At 41.3% G+C, this 27,967-nt stretch overlaps 2 protein-coding genes across 5 annotated transcripts in view; both read left to right on the forward strand.

Annotated features, from left to right (window-relative positions):
• Positions 1-44: 44 nt before the first annotated feature.
• On the forward strand, positions 45-10,365 carry HAUS2 (HAUS augmin like complex subunit 2). 2 transcript variants are annotated; one of them, XM_081967822.1, is made up of 6 exons: positions 45-271; positions 3,858-3,950; positions 4,594-4,663; positions 8,177-8,309; positions 9,411-9,519; positions 9,913-10,365. In XM_081967822.1, the coding sequence occupies exons 1-6, from the start codon at positions 182-184 to the stop codon at positions 10,060-10,062; spliced, it is 645 nt and encodes a 214-aa protein (XP_081823948.1). In that variant the 5' UTR covers positions 45-181; the 3' UTR covers positions 10,063-10,365. The 2 variants fall into 2 exon arrangements, with proteins under 2 accessions (XP_081823948.1, XP_081823949.1); XM_081967823.1 differs by lacking the exon at positions 45-271 and adding an exon at positions 488-619.
• Positions 10,366-18,117: 7,752 nt separating this feature from the next.
• Positions 18,118-27,967, forward strand: part of STARD9 (StAR related lipid transfer domain containing 9) — a 98,952-nt gene continuing 89,102 nt past the window's right edge. The window contains exons 1-2 of one of the 3 annotated variants that reach the window (XM_081967578.1): positions 18,118-18,327; positions 25,233-25,302. In XM_081967578.1, the coding sequence (XP_081823704.1) occupies positions 18,281-18,327; positions 25,233-25,302 (117 nt within the window). In that variant the 5' untranslated portion in view covers positions 18,118-18,280. Of the gene's footprint in view, positions 18,328-18,616; positions 18,713-25,232; positions 25,303-27,967 lie in introns of those variants that run through there. The other 2 variants (XM_081967576.1, XM_081967577.1) reach the window with 2 other exon arrangements.

A 27,967-nucleotide genomic window follows, 5' to 3' on the forward strand; every position in this document is an offset into this window, starting at 1 on the left:
GTGGGAGGAATCTCCTTCGGTCTTCCCGGTGGTAAAGAGATTCGCGTGGCGGGAGAGCTGCTCGGCCGCACTCAACATGGCGCCGCGCGCGTCCCAGGCATCTCTGGGAGGCGCTTCCTAGGCGGGCGGTCTTACGGTCGAAGCGCGCGCGCGGGTGTGGCTCCCGGAGGCTCGCCTGGCCATGGCTTCCTCCAACCCTTGGGATCCCGTGCAGCCCACGGCGGCGGGACTGATGTTGGCGCGGGCTCTCTCCGCGGGAGTGGTGTCTCAGGTGGGGCGGTTGGTTCTTTCCTTGCAAATCATAATCGCCTCTGAGGCTATTATGGATCGCCCAAACAGTGCCAGCCAAGCCTTAAGATAGAAAGTAGTCTGGGCGCCAGAATGTAAAAAAAAAGCCCAGATTACTCATGATTTGTACGCGATACAAAAAATAATAATAATAATCGGGGAGGGTGGGGTGTCTTTAAAGCACGTTCATCCCGTTTTCTTCCGGGATTACTTTGGAAAAATCGCTTTCCCGCGATGTAGGATGTTGTAGTGATTCCGCTGCACGCTCGGTCGTTTTGTTTCGAATTAAGCAGGGCAGATTTGCATGGTGGCGTGTCTGCCTTCAAGGAATGTAAGTGCCACTCCATTGCAATTAGATGTTCTTGGATCCCATGAATAGAACAGGAATTGGAATTGGAATTGGAATTGAATTCTTTATTGGCCAAGTGTGATTAAACACACAAGGAATTTGTCTTTGGTGCAGTGTACATAAAGAAGAATAAAATAGAATACATTCATCAAGAATCATAAGATACAATACTTAGTGATAATCATAGGTTACTAATAAGCAATGAAATCATACTAGGAAACAAATAAAACTACACATTTTAAAGATACAAGCAACGTGGTTATAGTCATAAGTGGGAAGAGATAGCTACTAGGAAGGATGAGAAGAAGAATAGCAATACAGTTAGTAAATAATTTGACAGTGTTGTGGGAATTAGTAGTTTAGCAGAGTGATGGTATTGGGGGGGGGGGCGAGTGTCCTTGTGTCTTGTTCTGGTGTGCAGTTGAAACTATTTATGTCCAGGAAGTGAGGGGTCTGTAGATATTTTCACAGCCCTCTTTTTGACTTGTGCAGTATACAGGTCCTCAAGGGAATGCAGGTTGGTAGCAATTTTTTTTTCTGCAGTTCTGATTATCCTTTGAAGTCTGTGTCTGTCTTGGGTTGCAGAGCCAAACCAGACAGTTATAAAGGTGCAGATGACAGACTCAATAATTCCTCTGTAGAACAGAATCAACAGCTCCTTGGGCTGTTTGAGCTTCCTGAGTTGGCATAGAAAAAACATTCTTTGTTGTGCTTTTTTCATGATATTTTTGATGTTAGGTGTCCATTTTAAGTCTTGAGATATGATAGAACTCAATGTGACCCAAAAAAAAGGTGCACGGATTGGAACAAAATGCTATTTGAATCTTCCTCTAGTCTAGAAACACTCTGTATTTATTCAGTAAATACTTCAGGATAGATATGTCCACTGATATTTTTATGGGAATTTCCACTGAATTTCATAGAGCACTCTTCCGATTTTGGGGTATGAAAAGCGATTTTGAAACAAATGGACATGTTTGTGAGCAACCCATGATTTGGTGCCATAGTCAAGTAATTAATTTCTGAGAGAAGAAGACTATTTTCCTCTCTAGGCTAGGGGCTTCCCAGATGTCTGACAAAAGGAAGACATGTCATTGTCTTTGTCCTCACATTTTGAATCCAGCAGGAATTGCCTTAAAAACAAATATTGTCTGACTTTTTGAGTGTTTTGTACTTTTAAAAAAGTTTGGATTGTTTTCACAGTAGTATATTGTAAATTGTTTGCTTTTCCCCCCTTCCTTATCTGTTGACATATTCAATGGCCTAGATCAGCGATGGCGAACCTTTTTTGGCTCGTGTGCCACAAGTGGGGGGAGCGCAGGAGGGTCGTGTGCGGGCGTGCCACACCCATAATGCAACGTGCAATCCCCAGTGCACATGCGCGCACAACGCACGACACCCCCCCATTTTTACATGCTTTTTTCACCCTCCCCAGACTCCAGAGGCTTTATAGGAGCCTGGGGAGGGCGAAAAGAGCCTCCCCTGCCCCCCCCCCCCCGAGGCCCTCCGGAGGCTTCAGGGACCGTCCGGAGGCTTCCCTGAAGCCTTCGGAACGCTTAAAACCACCCTCCGAGAAAACCAGAAGTGACTTCTGGGTTGCTCGGAGGGTCGTTTTAAGCGTTCCGAAGGCTTCCGGGACCGTCAGGATGGTCCCTAAAGCCTTCGGAGCGCTCAAAAGGATCCTCCGAGCAAACCGGAAGTGACTTCCGGTTTGCTCAGAGTGTCGTTTTAAGCGCTCCGAAGGCGTCAAGGAAGCCTCCGGACGGTCCCTGAAGCCTTCGGAATGCTAAATTTAGGATGTATTTTTTGCACTATAAGGTGCACTTCCCCCCTCCCCAAAAAGTGGGTGGAAATGTCTGTGTGTCTTATAGAGTAAATGTTGCTGAAACCCCGCCCACCTGCTGGCTGTTTTCAGCCTCTGCACACCCCATTTGTCAGCCCGTTCCAGGCGGCAGGGATTGCGGCGGCTGCCGATTGCCAGTGGCAATAGGCAGCAGTGGCAATCCCCGCCTCCTGGAATGGGCTGAAAATGGGGCATGCGGAGGCCAAAAATGGGGCGCGTGGAGACAGCAATAGGCGGCGGTGATCCCCACAGCCTGGAACAGCTGATTGGCGATATTCTCGGAGGCCTATCCAACCGCCAATCAACTGCTCATGCTAAATCAGGTTGCGATAATGTGCTGAAGCTAACCAGACAGTTTGCTGCAAGGACACTAGCCAGGTGAATACTGATGGATGCTGGAAGGCAGAAGCAGATTTTTTTTTCTTTTTTTCCTCCCCAAAAGCTAGGTGAGTCTTATGGTTCAGAGCATCATAGTGAAAAAAATACAGTAATATAATAGATTTCTATGACAACATTTGAAAATAAAGATTGTTGGGAAAATATTGCAATTGAAAAAAATTGAAGCTGGTAGAAGTAATTTCATATACATGTAGGCCTAAGTATATGTCCTGCAGTTTTTTGCTGTAATTTCTGTCACCCTTCAAAGAAACTTAAAAATATAGTATGTTCTGTATCTGCCCCACCTTTTGTCCTTTTCTCCTCCTTTGCCTGCCCAGGTACCTTGTAAACCTATTCGTCCAAATTTCTGTTCTTTTATCATACAAGTTGCCTGTGTTTATTTACTCTGCTTGGAGAGTGGACACACTACATGTAAAGTGCAAATCTAAGGTTTCTTATTCATATTAAATATGATGCATTAGGTATGTGCAACATTGTGGACTATTTATATCATATTTTAAAAGATAATAGATACATAAAACATATTTTTCATAAATATTTGAATTGCATTCTGCTCCTTATTAGTAACCACTTTTATTTTAATAGAATCGTTTGATTGCTGTTAGAATAACCTATTCTTCATAATAGACACATATTTTGGTCAAATTACCTTTATGTGCTATTGCATCAGCTTGATATTCTGAGGTATATGAAGAATTTTAGATTGTAAAGATTGATTACTAAACAAAAAAAATGATACAACAATAATTTCCAACTGTAGATTTTACTTTTGAGACAGCAACACAAAGAAGAAATAAAACATTTAAAAAGATACATGTATGTGTTCTGTGTGTCAGTCTCCTAGTTAGTGATAGTTTTCACTTACTAATTTTTATTAGTTTCAGAATTAATTGAGCTTTATTTACAAATGAATGTTCTAAACTTCAATCTTAATTTCATGAGTGGTTGAGTGGGTTTGTTTTTTCTTTTCTTCTGCAGGGGACCCTAGATATATGTAGAAAACCATCTGCTTGTTTTACTTACGTCTCAGAAGTGGAACAAATTGCTGATCTCCAAGCTGAAGTCAGCCGGGTAAATAATATTTTAGTACTAGAACAAGACTTATTTTGATAAAAATGATTGAAGTGTGAACATTTGCTCTATTAGTCACAATACCTTCTGTTCCAGAAGAGAAGTCAGTATAAACTTCTTTAATATTATAATGCCTCTGATGTTTTCAGAGGGGGGAAAAGGATGTATATTGCAGGTCTTATACTGGTTCTCCCCCCCCCCTCTTTTTTGTATACATGTAGTCCTTGCTTATCAATAACTTAATGACAGACAACCCCCCCTCAAAAAAAGCTACTTATCATCCATTCTGGAATTCCAATGACTGCAATACATAGCCATGGTCACATGACCACATTTCAGGTACTTGGAAACCAGCTCACTTTTATGGCTGGTTTGCAGCATTCTGCAGTCATGTAACCATGGTTTTTGCTGGTTTATAGTCTTTTTGGCCAGAAGTGAACTCTAAAGAAGAGCTATATAGTAAAATAAACCATCTAGTGCAAATATGCAAAAGTAAAGAATGAATATATTTAAACATTTGCATTTCAATATATCAAATACTTTTGTAAAAAATAACAGAGCATCATTTTAGCAGGAACTCATCTAACTTTAAATACTTTAAATAATTGCACAAAAATTTTAAAGCACTGTTTCAATGTTACAGATTAATTTGGAGACAGAAGCCCTGCAAATGGAAAAAGATACAGCAGACATTACTCATCCATTTTATCTTAGTAAGTGTTGTTAAGATTGCTATTTAATCTTTCAGGTATGTAGTTAAGTAATTGGACATAATATAAGACTTTGTGTTAATTTTGTATGTTCATACAATTGGAAACTTCTTTTGGAATTATTTGTTGAACAGTTTTGTTGGTAGTATTTTCAGAAGTGGCTTGCAAGTAACTAGGACTAAGAGAAAGTCAATGGCCCAAAGTCATCCAGCTGTCGTCTGTCTCCAGGCAGGATTACCCATAGTCACTCACGCCCTAGGAATCTTTATATTGAACTACTGCAACTTGTTTTACAAGCATCTGGAAATTTCAGTTATTGCTGAATGTGGTGGCACAATCAGTTAGCAATACTGTTTTTCAACACATGTGACATCCCAGTTCCACAGTCTGCATAGGCTACTAATATATTTCAAAGTGTAATTCACAGTGTAGGCGATCATCATTAAAGCCCTTTGTGACTTGGGCTAAGTTATTTATGGGGTCATCTCTCCCTGGTTATTTCTACTCATCCTATTTGATCACACACAATGGCATGTTCTGAGTCACATCCACCAAGGGATATGTTTTTATCATTTTTCATATTAGCCACTCGGTCATATATAATGGCAGCCATATAAATCTATTAAACATATAACTCCACAATCTCCTGACTTCTAATTCTTCTTCTTCCTAGCATATTCCCGCAGGTGCAAGGTCCACTTTTCGGATCCTGGCTTCTAATTGTGCCTTAACTATTAGATCAAAGTGGTCTGCCAGGATGCTTAAAAATACAGCATTCTCTACTTGAGTGGGAACCCTTTAGAAGCCTTGTGGATGCTGTAAACCTCTTTGGCAATATTGTTTTGAAGAGCAGCATACATTAAAATAATAATACAGGATATGGGATTAAAATACATTCCTCTGTACCATAAGGATCAATTTGTGAGGATGTCACTAATCGTTTGCAAAGTGTCGCAAAGGAGAAAAAGGGGACACTTTTATTATATGGGAAAATGTCCTTTTAGAAAGTTGAATATAATTCCAATGTGTGCTGTCATACTTATTGTAAGATTTTTGGGATGATACACATTGAGAAATTGAACTATAAATCCAGAGTAACATTGGAACATACTGTTTAGATCAGTGGTTCTCAACCTTCCTAATACTGTGACCCCTTAATACAGTTCCTCATGTTGTGGTGACCCCCAACCATAAAATTGGGCTCTAGCCTTCCCTTCATCGCCAAGTTCCTTTATTTTATTTTATTTTCCCTGCCTTGTTTTACGCCTCAGAAATGGTACCTCTTGGCTTCCGTAGCTCCGCCCATCAACCTCCGTCGCTCGGATCGAGCTGCTTTCCCAGCATCCTCTGGGCTTCGCGCATCTCTCTCCATTCCGGCTCCTACTTTCCCCCCACCTAACACACACACACACACACACGCACACTCCGATCTTAAGCGCTTGGTCGCCTTTGGCGAGAGGAGCAGCAGAAGCCCCTCCCCATCTGGGGAGAGGTTTTGTTCTTTCCTCCTCCGGCTGCGTGCACAGTGATCCCACCTCACAGACTTCCAACCAGTAACTCCCTCCTCCCCCTCCCGTGTCCCTGGTCTGGTCTCCCTTCCCTTCTTCTCTGTTCGGTTTCCGGCTAGCGGTCTCCCCCTCGGATCCTGGCGGAACTAAGCAGAGCTGGCTCGGCAGAGCCAGGCCTGCGCCGGGGGGGCAGGGGGAAATGCAATGTCAGGTGGAGACTCGGCGGCCGCCACAGCCTCTCCTCAGTTGTTACCCTTCTCACTGTCCAAGCCTGCTCCTTTGATTCAGCTCAACCTCAGCAAAGGCATGCGCCTTGTAGGAACGCCCGGGCTGGAACAGTTGCTGAAAAGCGCCCGCATGGGAGGCCGGCCGGACTGGCCTGCCGGGAAGCCCATCAGTCTTCTGGCACCTCTCCTTCTGCTGTGCGGGGAATCCAAGCCGCTCCTTCCCTTTGGGCCAGCTTCTTTTGCTGTGGGAGGCTTTTCTGTAGGGGCAGCAGAGGTGGAACAGTGGTAACGGGTGCCTAAACTTTGCACTGCGAGTTTAAGAGCAGGCTCCCGGCTCTAAGTGGAAAGAGTGCCTTTCTTTTAAAAAGAAAAAAAGGAAAGAAAAAACAAAACAGCTGCCAATCCTAGTTTTTTATGTTTGTGTTTCTCCTCCTACTTCCCTGCGTGTGTGCCTGCGTGTGTGTGTGGGTGTGTGCGAGAGAGAGAGAGCAACAAAGCACACTAAAACCATTGCAACTCTAACTTTTTTGTTTAGACTCTAAAGAGTTAAAGAGTTCCGATGGTTTTAGGCGCCCCCTGTGAAAAGGTCGTTCGACCCCCCCAAAGGGGTCGTGACCCACAGGTTGCGAACTGCTGGTTTAGATGTTTAGCAGTTGCCAGGCAAGCTAGTACTTTCTGGACCAGAGGTGGGTTCCTCCCTGTACGGTCCAGTACGCCAGAAGAGGTAGTGAAAATCTGGCGTACCAGATAGGACCGGTAGTAATGGTGGCTTGGCCACACCTCCGAACCTGTTCTCCCGTCAGAAGCTTTTTTTAAAAAAAGTTTTTTCCCCTGCCGGTTCAGGCAAGGGGAAAAAAAGCTTTAAAAAGTAAGAGAGAGGGAAGGAGGGAGGGAGAAAGAAAGAGAAAAAGAAAGAAAGAAACTCACTTTTCAGCCAGGAGATTCAGCAAAGGAGAAAAACAAATGCTGTCGCTTTAAATATGAACTGAGCATGCCTGGCTGTGGAATTCTGGGAGTTGAAGTCCACAAGTCTTAAAACTGCAAACGTTGGATTCCTGCTTTAAATTGAAAAGCTGCTTGGGAGGAGGTTTGCAAAGTGACATTCAGCAGTTATTTGGGGCGAGAGGGGGGTTGCTTCCCACAGGGAAGGGAGAAAGGAAAGAAGGAAAGAGGAAGGAAGGAAGAAAAAAAACAGAACAGCAATTTAGGGCTAGAAGGCTACTCAGAGGTCATCTAGTCCAACCCCCTGCTGCAGCAGGAAACTTTACATTGCCTGGATTATTTTGGTACCTCTAACAAAGAGGAAAATTGCCAGAAAGGAGAAGTTTACTAGGACAAGACTGCCTTGCAGAGGAAGGCAGAGATCGTCCTTGACTTATGACTACAATTGAACCCAAAATTTTGGTTGCTAAGCAAGAGGGTTGTTAAGTGAGCTTCACCACATTTTAGCCAATCCATGACATCTCCTGTTGAGTGACATCAAGTTGGCCATGCCCACCCAGTCACATGACCGCCAAGCCACGCCCACAAAATAGGTAGCAAAAAGTTTTGAAACCCACCCCTGTCCTGGACTATTGTATAGATCCTCCCCCCTCCCCTCTTTTCTCTTTCTCTACTCATACTGGTACTTGCTTTTTAATTAACCTAGGTGTCTCCTGACAATGTGCTAGAATTCATATTGGGAAGACTATGATCTAAGGTAGTTTTTCTCCATATGTTCTGTAACCCTGATTTACATTAATGCATCAGCCAGTTTTACTTTGACATTTTCTTTTGCATAGCTCAGAAGTGCCAGGCTTTGCAAGCAATGAACAGGCACCTGGATGCAGTGCTAAAGGATAAAAGAACTCTGAGGCAAAGGCTAGTTAAACCACTGTGTCGAGAAAGTCTGCCTATAGAAGCTGCCTTCCACAGGTATCAAACTTCCTAATTTTGTATGTTTACTTAGTATTTGTTATTGGTGAAATCTGTGAGAGTCCAGTAGAGTTTGGGGTTGATAAAAGTGGGCAGAAGCACCCTTGTATGCCCAGTTGTTTTTACTTCTTTCAACATCCTTTCATTCCTTGGAATTGGCTGCATTCTATCCACTATCCAACCCACCCTTGCATTGTTAACATTTCTGCCAAACACATTTCCCTGTAAAGTTTGTGTTCATTCTTGCTACCTTTCCCTTTGTATGGGGGAATAATAATGGCATTCTTCCAGCAGTCAGGTACAGTAACAATCTGCTGGTATTTGTAAAACACACATTTTATCTTAGGTCCTGATTGAGAGGAACCCAAAGGCTTATTTTATTTTTAACAACAGAAGATAGGTTCTGTCAGCTACATTTTACGGTTGTGCTGGATGTATTTAGCCAATTTCCCATTTAATAAAATACATAGTATAAAAATATAGTCTACTAGCACACTGAAAAGATCATTGGATTGCATCATATCCTTATATTTATTGTGCTGTTTGTTTCATGGCTCGCCGTCTATGGTTGGTATTCATTTTTACAGCTCTAAATAGTCTGGGCACATTACTTTAAACCATTACTGAGCCTATATCAACCCTCTTCTATTTTGAGATCTTAGCAGCCCAAATCTCTGACCCGACCCTGTTGAAGGCGTAATGGATAAGCTTTGGGAGAGGATCTTTCCTTGAGAAGCTTGACAATCTTCTCTCTACATTTGTCCCTTTTTAAATAGTTTAACTTAGGTTTAGCTATTTAGCATTCTTTTAAGGTTTTATATTAATACCCTGGTATGATTTTTAAAAACATTTGTTGGGAAAATAGAAACAAAAACATTTTTTAAAATTTTCGCCTAATGTTTTAGACATGTTGATTTTTTGGCAAAAAGTAGAATGTTCAGTCTTGATTGGGGTATATTTTAGGTTTGACAATGTTTATAGAAAGTTGGTATGGTTTTTAAATCCATTTTTAAATGGGAGAATTAAGAAATAAAATCCAAAGATTCTAAAAACTTCTCAAACTGAATATGGAATAATGCATCTTTGCTTCTTGTACTTTAGAGATGTGGTAGAATTGCTGGCACTGGCAGTAGCTTTTATTGAAAAATTAGAAACCCACTTACTTACTATAAGAAACATCCCTGAAATACCTGAAAACATTAGAAATATGGTAAGTAGGTAATATTTTAACATTTCACTAATACTCTTTCTTTCCTCTAAGGACAATTTATAAGATCAGCTATTTGAGTAGTACGAAGAACACCTTTATTTCTTAATCTAGAAATATAATACCAGTCTAGTACATGATGCATCTGTAACCTGAAAAAACATATGGAAAATATTTGGGGGAAATGCAAATTGCTACAGTATTTCATTTCATACTATACTTCCTCCTGAAATGAAAAGATACTATTTTTAATGACTTTTCTTATTCTCAAACAGGATATGGAATAAACTAGCATATACTAATAAAATTACATTGGCTTTGAGCTTTTTTTAGCTTTCAAGATGTTGAAATATTGCCAAATGCTACTGAAATATTTATTTTCATATTATATTACAGAGGAGTGCATTAGAAAAGATGTACTTATTGGTAACAGAGACAGAAGAACTGGCAGAACAAATCTTGGAGTGGAGAGAGAAACAAAAAGGAATCTTTGAGAATACGCAACTGATTGGTGGATTAGATTCTTTTTTCAAAAGTATACGATAATACATTTATTTTTCTATTTTTCCATTCCAAGGCTAGCTAACAATTTTGTGGGATTAATAAAATACACATGCATTTTATTCTTGCTTTCAGATTTGTAACTGCATTTGCATCTAGATTCTGAAATGAAATTTATATATGAAAATAGTGTTGTATGGAAACTGGTGACGTATGTTAGATTACTGAGAATTTTTCTTAAGTGCCTGAGGAATGTTTTAATGAAAGGTTGACACTGACTTAAATAACATCTCTTTTAGGTATGTATGTTATTTATACCAAGCAAATAAAACAAATTTTAAAAGCTAACTGGGTTCGTGCTTATTTGATCCAGATGGCTGTCAATAACCGGTTCAAAGTGTGAGCTTGTAAGTGAAAATGTCACTTGCTACCTTGCATTTTCCTTTCTGCTTTTTTATTTTAAAGCTATGAAATGGAATGGAATGGAATGGAATGGAATGGAATGGAATAGAATAGAATTCTTTATTGGCCAAGTGTGATTGGACACACAAGGAATTTGTCTTTGGTGCATATGCTCTCAGTGTACATAAAAAGACAAGATACATTCGTCAAGAATCATAAGGTACAATACTTAATGATAGTCATTGGGTACAAATAAGCAATCAGGAAACAATATCAATATAAATCGTAAGAATACAAGCAACAAAGTTGCAGTCATAAGTGGGAGGAGATAGGTCAGCGATGGCGGACCTTTTTTGGCTTGCATGCCATAAGTGGGGGAAGTGCAGGGGGGTCGTGTGCGGGCGTGCCGCACCCATAATGCAATATGCAACCCCCCCCAGTGTGCATGTGCACACTACAGGAGCGACCCCCCATTTTTTGCATGCTTTTTTCGCCCTCCCCAGGCTCCAGAGGCTTTATAGGAGCCTGGGGAGGGCGAAAACAGCCTCCCCCCCCCCCCCCCCCGGAAGCCCTCCAGAGGCTTCAGGGACCTTCAGGACGCTTCCCTGAAGCCTCCGAAGTAGTCAAAATGAACCTCTGAGCAAACCGGAAGTGACTTCCGTTTTGCTCGGAGGGTTGTTTTGAGCGCTCCGAAGGCTTCAGGGACCTTCAAGATGCTTCCCTGAAGCCTCCAGAGAAGTCAAAACAAACCTCCAAGCAAACCGGAAATCCGTTCCCAAACTTCCGGTTTGCCCTTAGGGCTGGTTTTTTGCGCTCTGGAGGCTTCAGGGAAGCTCATGAAGCCTCTGGAGGGCCTCTGGGGGGGCAGGGGAGGCTCTTTTCGCCCCTCCCCAGGCTCCTATAAAGCCTCTGGAGCCTGGGGAGGGTGAAAAATGGCTTTAAAAAAGGGTGAACTCAGCTGGCCAGCGCGTGCATGCCCAGCTGACAGGGCAGCGCCTTGCGTGCCCTGACAAATGGCTCCGCGTGCCATCTGGCATGCGTGCCATAGGTTCGCCATCACTGCTCTATAGTATCATTTTGAGGGTAGGAGTTGAAACAATGTATGTCCAGTATGTGAGGTGTCTGAATATTTTCATGCCCCTTTTTTTGACTTGTGCAGTATACAGGTCCTCAGTGGAAGGCAGGTTGGTAGTAATTGTTTTTTCTGCTGCAGTTCTAATTACTCTCTGAAGTCTCTGTCTTTTTCAGTTGCAGAACCAAACCAGACAGTTATAGAGGTGCAGATGACAGACTCAATAATTCCCCTGTAGAACTGTTATCAGCAGCTCCTTGGGCTGTTTGAGCTTCCTGAGTTGGCACAGAAAGAACATTCTTTGTTGTGCTTTCTTGATGACGTTTTTGATGTTAGGTGTCCATTTTAGGTCTTAAGATATGATAGAACCTAGAAATTTGAAGGTCTCTACTGTTGATACTGTGTTGTCTAGCATTGTAAGAGGTGGTAGTATGGGAGGGTTTCTCCTAAAGTCTACCACCATTTCTACGGTTTTGAGTGTTCAGTTCCAGATTGTTCCGGTCACACTACGAGGCTAGTTCAACCTCCCATCTGTGTGCGGATTCATCATTGTCTCGAATGAGACTAATCATTGTTGTATCATCTGCAAACTTCAGTAGTTTAACGGATGGATCTTTTGAGATGCAGTCATTGGTATATAGAGAGAAGTGGAGAGTTTGGAAGTTTTCGGAAACTAAAAATATGGGCTGTTTTTGTGACAAGAAGTCACAATGCTTAGAGCTATATGCAACTAGTGCTAACGTACTCATCACTGCTGTAACCTAGTTCATCCACCTTGCTGCTAGTCATTCTCTTCTCTTTTTTCCCCACCTTTTCGCAGCATTGCAGCCTTCTCCAAAGAGCTAGATCTTTGCATAAAGTGTCCAAACTTTCAGCCTAGTCATTTGTGCCTCAAGTGAGAACTCTGGTTTGATGAGTCATGTGTTTGCTTTCTTGGATATTTTCAAGAATGTTCATTTTTATACTTTATAAGAAAATACTGCTCTTCGCACTTATAAATGAAGTCTGCCTTTTGAAACTACCTTTGAAGAAAGTCTGGCTTTATATTACCCTCCCTGAAGGACTCCTGGAGCTTCTCCTGTTATGTGGTCTTTCTGGATTTGGATTATTTGATTTTGTTTGTGCGTGTGTGACTTCTTGGCTTGGAACTGTGACTGAGGATTAACTTTCACTTTTGGATTTGCCTGTCTTCTCGGACTCGCTCGGCTCCATGCTTCACAGACACCATTTCTTTTGCAAAAGATTTATACTCATCTCTGAACTCAGACAATGGGGCCCAGAAAACCACCTTCAGACAAAGCAGCCTCGGCACCTACTTCTTCTACATCCAGCCCAACGACTCAACAGACAAAAATTTCATCATTTTCACAACAAGAAAGGACTGGAGAGAGTTCAAAAGATTTATCTGTTACTCAAATGTTCCAGGCTCTTATGCAGGGACAAAATGAGTTGAAAAAGGAGGTGGCAGATTTTAGAGAAGAGCTCAAAAGTGTACAGCAACAAATAACAGAAAATAAACAGAGAATTGGTGTGCTGGAGGAGGGTGTGGTCGGGCTGGGGGAGGAGGTTAAGGCAGTCCAGAAGGGGAATATATAATTGGAAAATTTTATGGCAAAGATAGAACTTGAAAGAATGTCCTTCTTTCTCAGATTCCGGAACCTACCTGAGACAGAAGATGAAGATCTTAAGGATATCATGAGTACAATTTTAGCAGAATATATTAAAAGAGATAAAGAACAGTTGTGGTGGGATATGGATCTGGTTTACAGGATTAATTCAGCATATGCCAGAACACATAATGTTCCAAGGGAAGTACATGTTAAATTTCTTAGGAAGACCACGAGGGATGAGATTCTAGGAGCTCAAAGGGGTGTGGGGGAACACCACTAAAATATAAAGATAAAGAAATTGCCATTCTTAAGCAAATTCCGAAAAAAATAAGAGATAGGAGGAAGTATTCCTCCTTATCAAAGAAATTATATAATAAAGGAATTTGGGTTAGATGGTTATTGCCAGAAGGAATGCTGATCTTCTGGGAGGGAAACAGAATTAGAATTAACACAGTTGTGGAGGCAGAGCCTTCATTAAAAAACATAGTGCCCTCCTAGAGGACAAAAATATAAGAGGTAGTGAAAAAGGCGACAATACACAAGACATGAAGGAGGGAGAGGCTGCAGGTCCGCCTGGGGACGGGGGAGGGAACAATATTGGAAAGACTCGGGTCACAAAAATAAATATATCTGGAATATCATTGCAATTGTTGATATATTAGAAAGTGGCAAAAGAGATGATTGAACACATGTTTGATAGTATGTATAACAAGATGCTGTTTCTGCTTATCTTTTATCTATAGTTTTTTCCTTTCTGTAAAAGTTGTGAAAATTGGAGAAATTTCTACCTCTAGCACGATGGAGTTGCCAAAAACTTTTGTATATCCACCTACCCTTTTCCCATAAATTTTAAAAATCAATAAAATTCTTTAAAACAGAAGAAAATACTGCTTTAGTAAATGTAAGCAGTGTCAGTCAATTTGAGAATATGCTAAGCATTTCCTCTCAACCTAGACCTCCAGATAATTGAAAAAAGCCAGTAGGTCATTGACCTGGCTCTCTGTTTTGTCCAGGAATCCAAATTAAAGCTTATCAGACAGATGGCTATCCCATGTCTCTTTAAATCACTGGGAGATTAACTTTGGTTTGATTAGCATTGTATGAATCCAGAGACTGATTTATTTAATAATTGTAAAACTATTGTTTGTTGTATCTGAAGACCGAAATATGGCATCAATTCAATTTCAATTCTCTGGTTCTGTAGTTCTAAGCATATTTCAGCAGAAACAGAGTAAGGCCCTTCAAGATAAACTTTGGACATGTATGTGTGATTTTTGTGGCAATAGTATGGAAGTGGGTTGCCACTCCTATGGGACAAGTTTTCATCTTTCCAATCTAATTTATAGCACTGGTATGTTGATAGTGTATTATCCAAGTACAGTACTAACCCAATTGACCCTACTTAAGTTTTCAATCCCACTGGTGACTAAGTGGATTTCTATGCTGAAATTCAACAACATTCATATCGTGTTTGGGATTTCAACCTCAAATCCTAAATACAATTTAATTTACCACTAATGAGCTTTCCTTGAAAATTAAATTATTAGTTAACATAAACATAGCTTCTTGAAAAGACTGAACGGTGTTCACAAAGTTGTATTTGTGAAGTCACGAGGAATTATATTGAATTTGAAAGAAGCTTTATTCTAAGAATTAAATATAACAGGTGTTTAAACAGTTTTCTTAAGTATTAGTGATCAGCAGGAAAAAAAGTACAGTTTTGTATTTCCTGAGCAAATCATAAATTATATTGGCTGGACTCAAAATAACAAAATACCACGAGTGACAGGTTGCAACAGCAATGTGCAGTCAAAAATCCTTTCTTTTGGAATACTGATAGTTATCACTAGGGGGCAGAATTTATGTTATATAGCACTATAACCAGGCTTTGTTTTACCTGTGATTCTTGGCTATCATACACTCTTATGTAAAAGTGTATTGTACTTTCGGTTTCTATTGTGTTTACTGTGCTTGAGGCAGCCTGAATAGGTTTGCAAAGAACTGTTTTTTATTAAATATAATTTTTTTAAAAATTGATTTTAGTAATTAACTCTCAAAGTTAGCTACCATGTGGAAAGCTTGCTTTGGATTTCCGCTGCTTTCATTTGGACTTCAAAGACTACTTATTGAATAGTTTTAAATAAATCTATGTAACTAGATATTAACAGATTGTAAAATAAAAATAATAGCAATCAAGCTGTCACAATCACCTTAAAAAAGAACAATTCTCTCCATTTAAAATTATTATCATAACAGATGGGAGTATCAAAATAATTTCATAGTGCAAAATGTTCTTGGCATCTTCTGAGAAATATAGGAGGTGTGAAGTATTTACCTACTGTCCCCCACCCCTTTATTTTTTGAAGAGCTGGCCTCTATGCTTTTGAGTTCCACATCAATTAGAAACAGTTATTGGTGCTAATGGTTATATCTTGTCAATTAAATGAAATCCTCCTTCAGGGATCCTGAATGCTAGCATGATCAAGTTGGTCAGTTGTCTGTCTATCAAACTTATATGCCACCCATCTCTACTAAAGGCGACACCAGGTGACTTACACTCAACAAATCATCAGTATATTAAAAGAGTAACTTTAAATTGGATTTAAAATTGATAGAAATGGGGAGGAAGGGAGCAAGATGTACATGGGGAGGAGGTAAGGTCTTATCCATTAACTGTTTCCAAGATGCCAGTTCCCCATTAGTACCCAGATTAGTTGGCAAAGTCAGGACTTCATGCCCGTCACTTGGGGGTGGGGGGGTGGAAGCATGAGGTTTCAAAGGGCGAAAGTCCCAGTAGAAAAGGATCTTCTCTTGGGCCATTCCTTGACCAATAAGGGGTCTGCAGCATGCCTCTTCGGACAGCATGAGTGAGATGGGATAATCCCATCAGGGTGAGATGGTTCCTCATAACCTGGACCTATGCCATGAAGGCCTTTAAAGATTAAAAACAAACTCCTTGGACTCCAAAGGAAACTGATAATCGGTGCTTGTGGAATAGCGGTGTTAATATGAGCCACTCAGAATGAATGTTTCTGCAAATGCATTTGTGCCAGCTAATGCTTCCAAATACTCAAGGGTAGCCCCATGTAGAGCACATTGCAATAGTCCAGGTTTGAGATGTCCTGGGCTTCAGTGACTGCAGGGACTTCCAATCCAGAAAAGGATGTAATTGGTGCATTACACAACCTTGCGCAAAGGATTTCCTAGCCACAATTGCCACCTGCTCTTTGAGCAGAAGTTGAGAGTCCAGGAGAACTTCTACCTGCCAATCTCCATCCCTCATCTCTCATGTTGACTTCTTGCACTATGCTGTCGCTGCCCTCCATAGATGATCTACTCCCATTTTTTTTCTTCTGGCTGCAGCCAAGCACCTCAATTTTGATCACATGACAGCTGAGCTTTCTGCAACCAGACATAAGTACAATTTATTCCATACCAACCTTAATTTTGAACAGTCACTTAACAAATGGTCCTTAATTTAGGACTATTTATAGCAGTTAAAACAGATTGGGGAAAAGGGCAAGCTTTATATAAGAGTGGGAAACATCCCATGCAATCCTCAGATATATTGTCTACTTAAAAGGCTAACAAAATTAGGTTTATTGAGCACCTTAGTGGATGTTCAAAAAAGATAGACCTATTCATTAATATTGTAGATGCAGTACATTTGAAGGTACATTATCAGTTATGATTTTAACCTAGTTTTTCATACTAGGTGAAACAACAAAATTAAATGCTGATGTGTTGTTGAACTGTATTTCTGTGCCCAAACCAGGCAAACCTCATTACAACTTTGAGAGCTACGCAAACTGATGCTTGCTCGCATCCTTACTAGTTAGTTATTTCTCGGGTACTCGATCTGATAGCACGGCAAACCGTATACAATTGAGCCCAACATTTCTGTTGTTAAGTGAGACATTTGTTCAGTCAGCTTGGCCCCATTTTACGACCTTTCTTGCCACAATTGTTAAGTGAATCGGTGCGGTTGATAAGTAAGTAACACGGTTGTTAAAGCGAATAGGGTTGCCCCATTGATTTTGCTTGTCAAAAGATTGTAAAAGGGGATCATGTGATCCTGGGACAAAGCCAGGGTCATACGTATGAACCAGTTGCCAAGCATCTGAATTTTGATCCCAGCAGCACATCGATGCTACAAAAGTTGCAAGTGTGAAAAATGGTCGTAAGTGACTTTATTCAGTGCCGTTGCAACTTTGAGCGGTCACTCCATGAACTGTTGTAAGTTGAGGATTACCTGTATGTTTAGAAGTCTTTGTAAAGCGAACACAAGCCAAGGGGCTTCCTACTTGGCTGTCCAAACAACCGGTCAACTGCTTGTCCATCCCTCTTTGTTATTCCATCAGTCGATTGCTAGTCTGTGTCCACACACACTCTCTATTGTAGCCGCAACACGGTCCTGTCTTTGGCAGTGGCGGATTAAGGTTCACTGGTGCCTTAAGCACTGACAAATCTTGGTGCCCCTCCTTTATACCTACTGTACAAATCTTCATTGGGTTTTTTTCTTCTCAACTTTGTGGTGCCCCCTTGGGCCTTAAGCACGTGCTTAGTCTGCTTAATGGTTAATACAACACTGATCTTTGGAGTATCCTTAGAGCAGGGGTGTCCAAACTTGGGAACTTTAAGACTTGTGGACTTCAGCATGGCTGGCTGGGGAATTCTGGGAGTTGAAGTCCACAAGTCTTAAAGTTCCCAAGTTTGGACACCCCTGCCTTAGAGAGAGCCCACGACACGGCAAAATCAAGTTCATCGCGTCGTTTTGTGCCTTTTCCAGGGTGGGTCATGAGATCAGCAGGCCAAAACTGCAGACATTCCCCTCCGGGTAAAACCTCTCCGGCGTTTCCTCCTCGGTTTCTGCGCTTGAAACGGGCCACTTTGCCGCCCATCCGAAAGCCGAGGAGAGCCTGTGGCGCAAGCAGCCCAAGCCGCCCCTCCCCATTTCCTCTGCTCTTGCCAAGCGGGCAGGCCTTTCCCTCCCCCCCCACGTCCCCCAAAGAACGGGCGGGCGGGGTCGGGCGGCGGCGGCGCTGCTTCCCTCGCTGGTGGGGTGGGGTGCTCTTCGTGGAGCGCTTGAGCGGCAGCTGAGGTGCATAAGCGGGGTGATGTGGAGCCGGGACTCGGGCGGCCAAAGCGGCGCCGATTCTCCCCGGGGGTCCGAGAGGTCATGGCGAACGTCAAAGTAGCTGTGCGAGTCCGGCCCCTCAGCAAAAGGTGAGGCAGCGGCTGAGGAACGGAAAGGGGACGCCTCGAACGCGCGGACTTGTGTCCACACGTGCTTGCCCAAGTGGCGAAAAGCTGGGCTCGGGTGCTCTGCGCAGCTGCGCCCTTTTCTCCTTCCAGCTTTAGGGGAGCGGAGGTTTGCTAGGCTGGCCGGTTAACTTGCGCCCCTTCCAGGAGTGTGTTTGTGTTCGTGTGAAGGTGGTTGCCTGCGCGTTTTGCTCCTCTTGGGGAACGTGGGAAGTGAGGAGAGTCGCGCTGGATTGCAAGGAGGTCGGGACTGTCCCTAAAGTGTAGCGTGCAGAAGAGGGAATTATACACTACACGGCGTGACCAAACAAGGAAAGCCTGCTTTTGGTTAGGAAAACGTGCAAAGGCTGTAAGAGAGCTAAGCAGAACTTAATGTTCAACCCTGAGCTACAGATATTCTCTTCTTTCGCTACTTTTTAAGAAATGCGAGGCATTTTCTGCATCTGCTTTCTAGTAATATTGAATATATTCTCCCCACCCCACAAAAAAGTTGTCCAAGTTGTAACCTATGCTTCGTTTATATGGAATACTTTTTAACTGTGTTTATGGTACCCTGAATCAAGTGAGTGGTATGTGTAAACGCACGCCATGTGATTAGTGGTCAAATGGGTTGGGAGAACCCAGAAAATTGGGTTAATTGAGTACAGTAAACCATGATTGAATTAACTCTGTTATGTGAAGGCAATAATATCCTCCTTGGGGGATTTGTCATTGAAATCAGGATTATTAATTACCAGGATTTCAGGCTAGATAAATAATTTTGATTTCTTTCCAAGGAAGATATGAAGTCTTTCAGAGTTACAGTTTATGGAACACAATAAAATATCCTACTTGTTGTGAAATGCAGATCCTTAGAGACTTTTATTTCCATTTCTTAAAAAATGAGAAAATGTGATTCTTCCATCTATCTTCTGTTGCTTGAATGAATGCTTTGTGAAATGGATCACATGTCTCACGATTTGAAACTGGGTGCTACCCATCAGCTTCCCAGTCATTTCTGCCCTATTCAGTACGTTTTTGTTGCTAATTATTTTATGTCACTGAGTACCATGCTTTTATAAATACTGGCCTTATTTTTGAATACAGATAAACCTTGCCTTACCACAGTTCATTTAGGTGACCATTCAAAGTTACAACAGCATTGAAAAAAGTGACCTTTGACCGGTTTTCACACTTACAACCGTTGCAGCATCCCCATGGTCATGTGATCAAAATTCAGACGCTTGGCAACTAACTCATTTATGACTATTGCAGTGTCCCAGGTTCATGCGATCACCTTTTCCGACCTTCTGACAAGCAAAGTCAATGGGGCAGCAAGGTTCACTTAACAACTGTGTTACTAACTTAACAACTGCAGTGATTCACTTAACTGCGACAAGAAAGATTGTAAAATGGGGGGAAATGCACTTAACTGTCTCATTGAGCAACATAAATGTTGGGTTCAATTGTGGACATAAGTCAAGGACCTGTATAGTACTTATCTAGGCTTAGTTTGTTACTATCAAAATATTCAAAAAGCAAGTAATTTTTCCATATAGCCTGAACAATTTCAGAATTCTCTATTCTAAGCACTCACTTCTGCTGAACAGACTCCGTACTAGAGTGAATTCATCTGTTTCTTTTATTTAGTAATGAAAGACCTTATTTTTCAATTTAAATTGTAGCTAATTTGAGGTTTACCTTACAATGAGTCATTTAACCCTCTATAATTTTCCTACCTGATCTTCTTTCCCTGCTTTGTGGCTTGAGCTTCATAATTAAGTAATTCCACATCTCCTCATGCTTATCTGTTACTGACCGATAATTTTGATTTACAAAATTGCAGTACTGCAAATTCAGCTCCCATTAAATATTGGTTTTACTCGCTGCACGAACATGTGTGTATAATAAAATAATTAAGAGCATGTGTATTGTGGAGTTTGGGGGAGGATAGGAGAAAGAAAACTTTGGAGTTGTACAAAATCTGTGACAAATAATATAATCCCTCTGGAGAAGAGAGGGAATAACAAAAAAAGTAAAACAGATGCAATCTGTGTACCGTCAGGTCTTTGTTTTGGATGCAGCTCAATGACTACATCATGTTTTCTGACATTTGGCCATTGTAAATAACCTTTTTCACTGTTATAGGCAAAATAGTTTCTCAGCCTTACAGTGTTATGTTGACATTCTAAAGCAGTTAAGCTTTAATTGGCAGAAACAAAGAAACATCTTAAAATACTTAGTTTTGTTACTTTTTATGTGCAGAACTTCAGCAGTGCAGCTTTCTAAGCACTATCCTTTCAGTTACTGCATGTACTGCCTTAGGCTTTCATAAGGAGAATAAACAAATACAAATAAAGAAAAGAATAGCTTGAAGCTTCTTTAGAGAGAAAAAAAGTCCTACATCCCCAGCTGTGCTCATCTGTGTGTTTACACCACTCGAGTTGGGGAATTCTGGGAATGGAAGTCCACACATCTGACAGCTGCCAAGTTTGAAAAACAATGAATTGCTTACTTCTGGTTTACTGACTAAATTATAGTTGGCTGAGTCTCTACTGCACACTAAAATGGATTATATGTTTTATAAACCTTGACAGAAAGATTCACAGAAGACACTAAAACAAGCCACAACTTAGCTTGTTACATGAACCGAGCCATAATTTGTGTCTGGACAAGCTAAGTGAAAGATCTGGTATTGTTCTGTAAACTATGGTTTATATGTCAGTTTGTGTGAACGTATAAAGATTGAAGCTAGTAAAGAGGAATCAACAATTTCCAGATCAGATGAAACAGTAATGAAAACATTAAAGAGATATTTCTGACTCTCAGGGCTAGGAAAAGAACAGCAAAAAGTATTTTGACTCGAAAGGGTGGGAGGAAGTAGATTTAAGGGATTTAAGGATTTGATTCCAGGCAACAAACAAACAGACATGTCTTTTTTGTTGACTGCAACAATGCAGCTTGAATCTTTAAGCCAAATCTCTGAAGCTTCAACTTTTCTTATTGTTACTGTATGTGGGGTTGACTTTCTGAAGAATTGGCATTGCCATGTCTAGTGAAGTCTGGCAGAATGAAAATAGGATGTATTAGTAAGAATGATGAAAAGATTTGGCTGTGTACAGTGTACACAGAACATTGGACAGCAGTAAAGATTATTGGAAGTTCACTTCCTTCTATCCAGCGCATAGCATATAAAGGATGCTTGATCAGGTTCTGCAGTATTATCTGGGACGCTAAATATCCTCTCCATGGCCTGTTTTCTTTGTTACCTTCTGAGAGGAGGCTTTGCAGTATCCGAAGCAATAGCTTTATGCCATATAGTATCAACCTTGCTAACTCTCAACATTCTTTTTCCGCTATGTATTCTAAATGGTCTGTGATTAATATATATGTGTGATTGTGTGTATATGGATGTGTATGTATATATATTTGTTTTGACAAATATGGGCATCAGAATTTCATTTTTTAATTTGTGCCAGAAAAAAGTAACAATAAAGCTTGTCTGTCTGTCTGTCTGTCTGTCTGTCTGTCTCTCTCTCTGTCCGTCTATCTGTCTATCTATCTATCTATCTATCTATCTATCTATCTATCTATCTATCTATCTATCTATCTATCTATCTATCTATCTATCTATCTCTGATGATGTGAGCCATGACCTCTGCATGTTTTTCAAAATGCCTTACTGGTTCTGCTTTAGGGGAACTAAAGTTATGATTAGGGGAACTCCAGGATTTGTAATAGTCTGACCCAACTTTGATTTGTTTAAAAATGTGAGCATTTTCATGCATACACGAAGCCTAGTATTCATTTATCAGTGTGGCATCTGGGTCTTACCAGATGTCACTGCTTAATAGGTGCTGGACCTGACACAATGGGTAGATGTAACTGGGAAGAGGCAGTTCTTCAAATAATTCAACCCCATGCCACATAGGGCTTAATAGATCATTACCACCACCTTGTGTTGAACCCAGAAGTCAACTGGCAACCAACGGAGCAGAGATTCAAGATGCACCAATTGAGGAGTGCACATAACTGTCAAAGCTGCTTTATTTTGCATAAGCTTCAGTTTCCATATGTTGTTCAAGGACAGCCCCACCTAGAGTATGCTACAATAATCCATTTGGAGATAATCAGAGTGTGGGTAACTGAATGCTCGCTGATCCAACAAATGGATGAAACTGACAGACAACACCAAGTTCTGCAAAGACCTTCCTGGCCAAGACTGACATCTGGTCTTCAAACAAGAGTGATAAGTCCAGAGGGATCTCTAAATTGCACAAAGGTCTGATTTGGGAATTGACATCCCATTTAGCACCAAAGATGATACGTTTCCAGAACCCAAAGGCCTCAAGACCAAGAGCCACTCAGTCTTGGTAGAGTTTAATCTTTCGTTCCCTATCCAAACTCCCATAGCTTCCAAACACTGATAAAAGCATCACAAAATTTGCCAGAAGTAAAGGTGATACTTCACCCATGGCAATGGATGATCTTACCCATCAACTTCACATAGATCAGGGGTCTGCAACCTTAATCCCAATCTGGGCCAAAAGAGTTGCATGTGGCTCCAGAGCCACAGGTTGCAGACCCCCGACATAGATGCTAAACAGGAGTGGAAAGAATACCAGTCCTTGTGGAAGTGTAGAAACCACATCCGAGAGAAGAAATTCTCACTCCTGATTAACACCAACTGGAATTTGCACTAGGAGGAGGAGGAGAATGATACATTGCTACCCACACACAACCCCTATAGTTGGTGTAGGAGGATACAATGATTGATTGTATTGAAAGCCATCAAGAAAAGCAAGGGTCTATATGTACTCCCCCCTCCCCCCGCTGTTCACGCCAGAGGTCATTCAAAGCACGATCAATTCTGGTTCCATACCATGCCCAAGTTTGAAACTAGACTGAACATTGTCCACCTAATCTGCTTTCTCCAGGATTCTCTAAAACTCTTGGTGAACATCTTCTCAACAACCTTCCCCCCAAAAGGAAAAGTTGAATACTGAATGAATTGCCCAGTATGGTTGGGTGTAGTGATGGGTTTTTTTAAGGAGAGGTGCTAACCAACTCTTCCTTAAGAAACAAAAGGACATCCTTCTCTCTCAAGGGAAGAGTTCGCCACCGTCAAAAGGTAACTACTTGTCACCTCCCAGGAGGGCTTTGCCAAGCAAAAGGCACATAGATCTAATGAACAGGTAGCCAACCTCACAGTCATGAAAGACCTGACCACTTTATCCAGGCTCAAAAGGATTTTAAGAAACTTTTAAAAATGTAAATGGATGAATGTAAATGAAGGAGGGAGTTTTTCTTAGTCTTAGGGCAGTGTTGGTGAATCTTTTTGGCACCAAGTACCGGAACGGGACCGCATGTGTGTGCACGAGCACCCGCTTGTTAAGAATGAGAAGAGCAACCACCAGGCGTGCATGTGGATGCCAGGAAGATGATCTTCCAGTTTCCGGCATGTGGAAGCACACCGGCCAGCTGGTCTTCATGTGCACATGCGCGCCAGAAACTGGAAGACCATCCGGAAACCAGAAGATCATCTTCTGGCCACACGCATGCACACCAGGCGGCTGCTCTTCTGGTTTCCAGCACGCCCGCGCATATGAAGACCAGCTGGCCGGTGTGCTGGAACCAGGAAGAGCAACAGGCAATGGCTCACGTGCCCAGAGACATTGCTCTGCATGCCACTTCCGGCATGCATGCCATAGGTTCGCCATCGCGGTCTTAGGGTTTATTAAGAGTGAGTCCTTCTGCTGTATAAAATTTGCTTCCTCATTACTGGTTACGTGGAAGGGCATATTGCAGACAGGGCAGATTCCTTTGATTTTGTTTCCCGACCGTCTAATCAGATGTCACCAGTAATCCTCCATAATAAGAGTTGAGGAAGAGCAAGGATTTGACAGGCAGGGGTGAAGCAATGTGTCAAAACTCGTTCCTAGATTTATGTTAGCATTTTGTGTGGAAGAGAAGCAAATGAAGGGCAGTTGAGAAGAAGAACAGCTCCTTTACCTGTCTTCTCTTCAGCTTGGAGTCAGCTGTTGCGACTGAGAGAGATGACAGCACTGACTTGTCGTGTCTCTTAAAACTGGTTTCCTGTTCTTTGGTGTCTTTTCCTTCTCTGAAGGATACAAAATGGGTTAATGAAGATATATGCTTTGTCTTCAAGTCGGTCTTGACTCCTAGGAACTGCTTGGTTAAGTTCCTACAGTTTTCCTGGCAGCATTTTTGGAGGCAGCTTGTCATGTCTTCCTCCTTGGACCTAGAGAGAGTGACCAGCCCTGAATGACCCATCTGGCTGTGTAGCTAAGATAGGACTAGAGCTCCCAATCTTTCCAGTTTTACCTTTCAACTCTACACCAAACTGCCCTCAAGATGGGGAGTATAAGGCACAGTTGCAAAATGCCCTGCTTTAAAATGATTGCAAATACACGTCTGGTTTATCTTTATTGCCATTGGTGCAACCCATCCAGCCACTGGGCAGTGTGGAATGGGGAGCTTTTTCTGCTGGAAGGAAGCAAACATGAATAGTGGCAGAGGAAATGGCCTGGCATCCCAAGGGAAAGGGTGCGCCTCTACCAGTCTGAAGTGGTTCATAGATGCTTGGCTGACCTACGACATACAGCCACTGTTATGATTGTTTGTATGCTTAGAATGTGGATTGGTCCAACTGAACTAACCAACAGGGTTGGTCAGTTGGATGACTCTGTTTGCACCTTTTTAACTAGCTATTTTTGATGCTTACATTGTAATATGCAGAAAAGTGTGGAAAGAACCCATAAGTACTTTCAACTGCTGTTCCTCTAAATGAGATTTTAAAATTGCCATGTTTGGCTTTTAATTAAAAAAAAACCTTATGCCTTAATTGTTGTTTGTTCTCATATTTACAGAGAGCATGCAGAAGGAAGAGCAATAATTGTAGAAATTGAAGACAGAGTGGCAACAGTGAAAAAAGTAAAGGTATGTTCTTTGGTAATTCACTATCTGTAAGTTTGCTAGAGCTAGCAAACTATAATAGCTGTATGATAACTGATCAAATACAATCAATGTGTTGTAGGGATGAAAGAGTATTATTCAGTATAGAGGTAGACTCTATACAGTGGTACTTCCTTTGCTGTCTATCACTTAGGATCTCTACATATCAAATACAAAGTATTTCTTAAGCTTCCAGAGCAAGCTTTGAGTTTTACTAGACCTGGGGTGTCACGGCCCGTGGGATGGATGTGTCAAGCACTAGCCACACCCATGCCCGGTTTAGCAAAGGGGAAAAAGTTATGATGACGATGCTGTGACAGCACGAATTTGACACCCCTGTACTAGACTGTTGGAGAGACATGGAGCAATCTAATCCAATCGGGGGGGGGGGTGCCATTCAGAGGTGGGTTGCTCCTGGTTTGGCCCGGATCGGGCAAAACAGTAGTGGGGTGGTGGGTGACTCCGTCCACCTAACCAGATGCTTCTGCGCATATGCAGAAGTGGTGTTTGTTCGAGTGAACCTGTAGTAAAAAAAATGGCAACCCACCACTGTTGCCATTTTATCACTAGGCCAATATAAGTGGATATAATTTTAGTTGGAGTAGAAACGTGGGTTCAGCTCACCATTCATAGATGAAACTCATTGAGTGAACCTGAGCCTGCCACAAATTTATACTTTATAGAAGGATTAAAGAAAGGAGTCCCTATTTGTTTGTCGTTATAGACTATAGGGGGCAGTACTCATCTCTGTTTCAAGAGCCATTGAGCCAGCACTATTTCTGCGGTCATGTGGCCAGCATGATGTCACAGAGTGCTGTTACCTTCTCACTGAAGTGGTACCTATTTATTTATCCACTCTTGCATACTTTTGAACTGCTAGGTAGCAGGAGCTGGGGCAAAAATGGGAGCTTACCCTGTTGCCCAGTGCTCAGGTCTCGAACCTGCCTGGCAGCCGTCCAGCTGACAAGCTCAGTGTCTTAAATGTTGAGCCATTGTTCTGCATTTCTGGATGACTATGGGTGAGAAAATAATATATCTCATGTCATTTAGCAATTCTGGAAGTAAAGGATGAATATGAATATGATATATAAACTATCTACTTGGAAAAGAAGCACATGAGTTTCATTCTTTCCAGATTTACCTACGGAATCCAGTCTGCTTATTTAACACCCTTAAATGTAATTTTCAGCAGTGCTGAAAACAGAAAGTCCTATATTTCCCCCCCCCCTTCATTATTTCTTCTCGATATTCTGTGACTATTTCTTAAACTGATATTCCTTAGAAAAATGATTTTGAAAACACTAGCTGCATTTCTCACAATAGCTTGAAATTCAGAGACTAATTCTTGAATGTAGTAAATATTTTGTGGTATTTTGTTTAGGAAAGTGTGAAGATTCAAATGCTGAATTTGAGCTCTGGGTAGAATCCGAAAAGAAACCAGTGCCAAGAAAAACTAAAGACAATTCAATACAAAATGCTAAAAGAGTTTTAATTGTCCGTCTGGACAAAGTCAGACATAACAATAAGGGGGAAGGGAGGTAATAGAGTCATTTCATTTTTTTAAAAAAATGCAGTTGTGTATTGTATGGAAAATCTGTAGAAGTCAAAAATAAAATAGGAAGGAAATACAAAAGGGGGAGGGTGAGAGAAGCTTAAATTGGCAGACATTCTGTGCTCTATATAGAAAAGGAGTAAACATGTTTGAAACCTTAAAATAAATACTAAATTGACCTCCTTTTAGACCCAAAGTCTATTCTTTTGCATCTCAACTTACCGTAGTATTTTATTCTTTCAGGACAGGAAAATAAACACACAAACAAATACAGAATTGGTGTGTTTTAAAAGCACTTTTTTTCTGGCTTGCTCTTGATAGTAGTCTAATATGATAGCAGCTATTTTCTGGGAAATTTAACAAAATGTGTATTGAATTGCAGCTTACATCCTTGTGGACTGACTAGCTATAAGAGACCGCATCTGTTCCTTTTTGGAGATTCTTGAAGGCTTCCTTTATAGGCATGGGAAACGGAGCTGGGTTTTTTTTCCAGACATTGGGACTCCTGAATGCTACTGTACTCTCTTAGTCAAAAAGTAAAATGGGCCAAAAATCAGTTTCTATTGGCAATATATCTTACAATTCAGAAGACACATAAGTGAATTATAGGGTTACCATGATTACTGTGGGAATTCTACAGGACAGATGCTTCCTATTTCTTGCTCAGTCTTTGTATCTGCTTGCCTGCCTGATTATTTTAGGCAATTTGCTTAAGATAATTAGTGTTTGAAACATCTTAGGAAGCAGTTTGGCAGAGATCAAAGAACTAGATAAGTAATTTCCTTGTTTTAAATTCTTTCCGGAGTTGGGCTAGTTCACCCATTCTAGGAGGAGGACAGTAGAAAGTGTTCCATGTCGTTTTAGGAAGTTCAGAAGATAAATTGCCTGTTTCTTACAGTGGGTTGTGCAGCGGATGGCATATTGCTTAGAAATATTACTTTTTGAACCTGAAGTTATACATATTCTGCTGATAGCAACCATGTAAACCTAAAACAATCTTTAGACTATTAACCCAATATAGATATGAGGATTCGTTAGAGCAAAGTCTTAATGAACATAATTCTATAGTTTAAAATGTTGAAGCAACTCTTTTCTCTG

Source organism: Natrix helvetica (assembly GCF_964273705.1).
Source record: "Natrix helvetica genome assembly, chromosome: 1".
Classification (NCBI taxonomy): Eukaryota; Metazoa; Chordata; class Lepidosauria; order Squamata; family Natricidae; genus Natrix; species Natrix helvetica.

Coding starts and splice junctions, on each gene's coding strand:
- HAUS2 (XM_081967822.1), top strand. CDS start 182: ATGGCTTCCTCCAACCCTTGGGATCCCGTGCAGCCCACGGCGGCGGGA. Junction 3,951..4,593: donor TCCAAGCTGAAGTCAGCCGG/GTAAATAATATT, acceptor TCAATGTTACAG/ATTAATTTGGAGACAGAAGC. Junction 9,520..9,912: donor CTGAAAACATTAGAAATATG/GTAAGTAGGTAA, acceptor ATTATATTACAG/AGGAGTGCATTAGAAAAGAT.